Source organism: Bactrocera oleae, chromosome 5 (genome assembly GCF_042242935.1).
Source record: "Bactrocera oleae isolate idBacOlea1 chromosome 5, idBacOlea1, whole genome shotgun sequence".
Lineage (NCBI taxonomy): Eukaryota > Metazoa > Arthropoda > Insecta > Diptera > Tephritidae > Bactrocera > Bactrocera oleae.
Genome location: NC_091539.1, coordinates 51,020,426 through 51,026,030, shown reverse-complemented (window position 1 = coordinate 51,026,030; position 5,605 = coordinate 51,020,426). Strand labels below are relative to the sequence as shown.

The 5,605-nt window shown below is 27.7% G+C and overlaps 1 protein-coding gene across 1 annotated transcript; it reads right to left on the bottom strand.

Moving 5' to 3' along the window:
• Positions 1 to 3,192: 3,192 nt before the first annotated feature.
• On the bottom strand, positions 3,193 to 4,683 carry REG (proteasome regulator gamma). Its single transcript, XM_036367961.2, has 3 exons — positions 4,525 to 4,683; positions 4,092 to 4,458; positions 3,193 to 4,021 (listed from the first exon to the last, which is right to left on the bottom strand). Exons 1-3 carry the CDS (start codon positions 4,546 to 4,548, stop codon positions 3,654 to 3,656), a joined length of 759 nt encoding a protein of 252 aa, XP_036223854.1. The 5' UTR covers positions 4,549 to 4,683; the 3' UTR covers positions 3,193 to 3,653.
• Between the last annotated feature and the right edge of the window lie 922 nt (positions 4,684 to 5,605).

Here is a 5,605-nt window from a genome sequence, read left to right as displayed (position 1 = left end):
GCCGCCATTAACTTAAGCGACTAAAATTTATATTTTTATGTAAATTTCGGTTTTTTATATATTAAAGTAATTGGCGTTTATTTTATTTCAGTTTTTGTTTTGATTTTATTTTATTTTAATTTATTTTATTTTATTTTTATTTTACTGTTTTACTTTATTCATTATACCATAATTTATTTTTTATTATATTTTTATTTTATTTATTTATTAAATCTTCATTTTAATTGGAGTATTTTAAAAAAATTTCTTAAAAGTATTGGTTTTTACATATGATGACATCATTTTTTTTAATTCTTATTAAAAATTTTTTTATTAAATTTTATTTTAATTTTTTCACAGTTTTAAATAGCTTGCTTTTATTACATTTTTATTTTATTTCTTTTTTTTTTGGTTTTTTGTTTATTATTACTATTTATTTATTACATTTTCAATTCTATATGCGTAATTTAATTTCATTATATATTAAAATATTTATCAAAATTATTTGCTTTTAGTACTACATACATTTAGTTTAAATTAAATATTTTGTTTTAATTTATTTTATAATTTTTTTTTTGTAAGAAAAACATTTTTATTTAATGTATTTTTTTTAATTACGACTAAATTTTTTTATTATTTTATTATAATTTTGGTTTATATATTTATTAATAGTAATAATTTTAATTTTTTTTTATCAAATTTGTTTGCTTTAATCATATTTATATTGAATTTATATTCATAAATTTTAATAATTCCAATTAATATTTTATATTTCTTTTAAGGTTCTACATTTGTTTTTATTTTTTATTTTTATTTCTGTTTTATATTTATAATATTTTTTTAAATTATGATTCAGTTCAATGTTTTACTTATCCTTAAAGAAACTTCAACTCTTTTTTATATTTTTTTTGTTTTGTAATTTATTGTCTTTCTATTTGCCATGTAATTTTTTTTATTACTCCATAAATAGAATTACTAAGAAGCTCACAACCGAAAACAATTTTTTCTGCAATACTGTTAGAAATTAAACGACTAAACGAAAACTAAATTAAATAGTAAGTTTTAAAAATCTAAAGGTACACTTTGATAATTTACATAAAAAATTTAGAAAATAATTTTCACTGCTTGGTGTTATGTTTTTCACAGTATTGTAGCAGAATATTCTTAACACAATCTTGTATTAGCATAAATTTTAGACCGGCTAAGTTGGCTTAAGAGCCAGGCCTATATAATATTTACCTATTATAATTAATAATATAATACAAAGTAAGCAAAAATTTTGCATAAAAATTGCATATTTTGCAAAAAAACATAAATAAACTAAAGTAAATGACATATAATATAGCATAACCTAAAAAAAAAAGTCCAAAACTAATAACCACAATCGATTGTATATACGTAAATGTGTGGAATTTGTAAATTTTAAACACATGTTTCTAGCAATAAATTCCATTCACTATATTTTAATATATATATATGTGCATATATATATACATACATATATATTTAAACATATTGTAAGTGCATATTTAGGAAATCGAGCTCGAACTTCTTTTTGTCTTTAACTTAAAGCCGTAAAACAAATAATGTTTGTATATAAATCAAAACCGCTACAATTGAATAGGTATAAATATATATACGAGTGTTTATGTATAAGTGTGCATGTATATCAGAGAAACACTGCTATAAAGTGTGCGTGCAGATATTTTTTTATAATGTTCAATAAATATGTGTTTTTAAGCCGTCATATCTTAAGTTATTTCTAATTTATTTTGTATTAGCTATATTATGTAATTAATTTCGTAAGGTTCATTCAATTGCAATTGAGGTGACAAAAGTTGTGAAATATATAAATATATATAAATTTGTAAATATTTAATGAAAATATGTGTTTCTTAATTACTGGGTGTATGAGGGTTCGAATTATTAAAATTGCAGAAAACAAAATGTAAGGCCTACATATATACCGAATTGAAAAAAAAAAAATCTAATTAAAAGTTTATTTTAATTCATGAATTTTTAATGAATTGGAAACAAAAATTTTATCCCAAATCTCGTATTGAAAAAAATTTTAATTCCAAGATTATAATAAAAAATTTAAAAATAATTTTTTAGAATTTACATAATTTTACATTATATATATTTCGGGTTTGCGCACATTGTTTTCTATCAGTTTGTTTATCTTTTTTAAAAGAAAGCTTATTTTTATCTTATCTATATTTATCTTATTTATATTTAATTGCTTTCATAAAATTAATTGATTTATTAAATTAAAAATACAATTTTTAATCCCAAAAATCTTGAATCAAAAAATAAATTTAAATTCCCAATAAAAAATTTAAATCTAAATTTTATTCTGATTTTACTGATTATGTATTATGTTCTTTAAATACGAAAACTCTTGAAATATTATATATAAATTATTCCGTCGCGTTTTTTCTTAAACCAGCAAATATTGTCAGTTTTTGAAAATTTATTATACTCTCACATAATAACCAGATCGGTAAAAGCATCTTCGATTTTCTATACTTTTCCAATATATTTAGTGGTTGCTAAAAATGTTTAGTTGATTCCAGCAAATAATCGTTCCTAACCTCAAAGTTAATTTGTGGTTCATCTGATATCGCAATACTATAGTGGTTTATTGTTGTAACGGAGAGCTCAGCTGCCAAAGAAAAGCATATGTATGTTACGACATATATTGAACATGCTTACGACAGTAGGGTCTACGTTACCGGAACGGACCCGGAATTTTAACCGACAAAAGACTGCCAATGTTTTCTATTCCTACAAAAATCACATTAATCGACTTTCCTCAATTTTTTAAATAATTATATTTATATATGTATGAATATACGCCCCAACAAACTAACTAAATCAAGCCAATTATTATTATTGTTGTTATAACAACTTAAAATGCAAATTCATCACTTAATCCTCCCATTGTTTCCTTTAAAAGAATGCTGTGAGAGCGACAATACTTTCAACTTCTCATACATACCTGTGACAGCAACATTTGTGTAAACATATGTACATATAGCTGACATATAAATAAAAATAAAAGTTTTTGCACAATTGTGAAATACAACACAATGCCTTCTAAATTACAACAAAAAATTTGCCACGCTAACCGCTGTCAATCAATATTTTACGCCAAAGTCAGTTACACGTTTAACAAAAATTAAGTCAGCGTTTTCTAAATAACAAAACCAATTTTGTAAAATTCGGCTTTTTTTTATTTACTCGTGTTTTTTTTTTCTTACGTAAGTTCTATGCATATATATTTATATACCTTGAGTTAATGCAAAATGGATTGAGAAAAAAAAATTAACATTACAATCAAAATATATTGAACTAACCAATATTTTTAACGTCGCAATTCACATTTTTACATGACTAAATTCAAGCATTTTATTATAAACTGTTGAGAGCGGTTTGTTGTTACGATCCACAGGTATCTTAAGTAGTGTCACCGCGCATTGCACGCCTTTCACCAATCCCGCTTGCACCCAAAATTGTCCGATATACTAACTCATGCATTTCTTGTTAACTGCAGCGCTGACACAACTTCAATCCTGTTCGTAACGGCTTCACTATTACGCATGCCTCCATGCTTTGTTGTTTTCTTTTGTATGTGTTTTAATACGATTGCGTGTTGTTTTTTTCATTACTGTTTAATATAAGCTATCAGCATTGGATGAACGTGGTTTCTTCAGTTTCTCCAAATTTTTAATAACGATATCATGTAGTGATGAATAACGATTTCGCACTTCACATACAACCAACCACAAGCTTAAGTATTCCTTCTCATCCAACTCCACCACTGCGCGTCGATAATCCTCGATATGTGGATATTTCGCGACTTTCGAAACAACTTTGGCGCGTGATAAAAAATAACGCGAAATTTGGTCGAAAAATGCCGCAGCTTCCGATTCAACAGCTTGTATTTCAGCAAGCGTATCTTCCTGTACAGATACGCCGAAATTATTGCCATCCTCGATTTTGGGTATTAAAAACGAAATCCACATTTTTAATAAATTTGCTGGAAATAATGAAACAGTAAGATAACAATTTGGCATACATACAATGTATATTGCGTTGACATTACTTACAATCTTCCACAAGTTTACGAATAATTGGTTTTACGATTTTAATCATTTCGCAGAGTGGCTCATTGCAAGGTACAGAACCGGTAGGCAAGCACATAACTTTGGTGCCAGGCACAAAGTGATCGGTGCGTGGTCTTTTTGCCGCCGGCTGGTCGGCGTCACCACCGTCGTCAGCCGAGTCGGCATGATTGTTCACCAAAATTGGTTCTGGCGTTGGAATGTTAAGGTCTTGATGCACTTCATTAAAGTTACGATCGCTAAACATAGGCGTTGCGAGGAGTTCATTCAATTCAACAATTTTCTCTGGAAAGCCCTGTATAATAAGTTGTTCGGCTTTTTTGATTAACGAATCTTTGTAATCCTGAACTTGCTGTAAAAAAAAACGTGAAGGCATTGAATTATAAATACATTTGTGGCGGATAACAAGCAGACTTACCTTGGTTGTAGTATCAGCTGGCATTTTGTGCTGTTTTTAAACTATTTACTTGCTAAATTGTTAATTTGAATGGTCCTCGTGGAAGTTTCTACAATTACTTTTAGAATTGTCAGTTGAAAGGCAGACGATTTGCTAGTAAACTGTTAAAGTGTGCAATGGTGATGCTGCACACTACAGGGTGTTAGAAGTGCAGCAAATAGTTTATATGTTTGCAGAAATAATTATTTGAATAATTTACTAAAACCAAGAAGTATCACAAATTGGCATTGGCAATTTTTTTTTTAAATCAAAACTGACAGTATGCCTTCATATCAATTACCTTTTTTGTAGAATATTATTTTTTCTTATTATTTCTATAAAATATTGTATTTACTCTTCGTTTCAAATATTTCATTCTGTTGCGTTTAATCACGTGTGTTAAGCGCCATCTACCGAGCCCAATTTCAAAACGTGTTACTTTGATTTGTTGGTGGAGTGGCTGTCAATTAACTACCGCTATTTTCGTGGCATCTAATTTTTATCGCGAAAAGAACTGTTTTAAATTGTAAGTGATCTTATATTGTGAAGAAAAGTGTTTAAAATCAGTGAAAAGTGTTGAAAATAGTTTATAAGTAAAGTGCGTGTAGTTGGTTATATAGTAAATACAACATTTGGTGCGTTACGTGAAAAGAAAGTTGGATTTTAGAATAGTCTTACAGTGGTGCCGTATATGCGCGGTCTACTCACAGTGAACTAAAAATTTACTGACGGATTTCTGTGTGCTACCGGCAACGGAAGCCAGTGCAGTTTTGTAGTTCCGGCAATTGGCAGAATCTAATCAGACCGTATTTACTCTAAAGTGCAAATTAAGGCAATGGCAGAGAACGTATATGAATAGAGAAGGAGCAAATGTTAGCAGTACTAAAATGTTAATTGCTAAGAAGGAACATCGAAAACGCGCAAATTGGAAAATAAAATTTCACCACAACTATCAGGGTACGAAACGAACTACACCACTCTATAAGCAAAATGTATATACATACATATGCACAGATGTTCATTGGTATGTGCATAAACAAAAATTGAAATAATAAAAACGAAA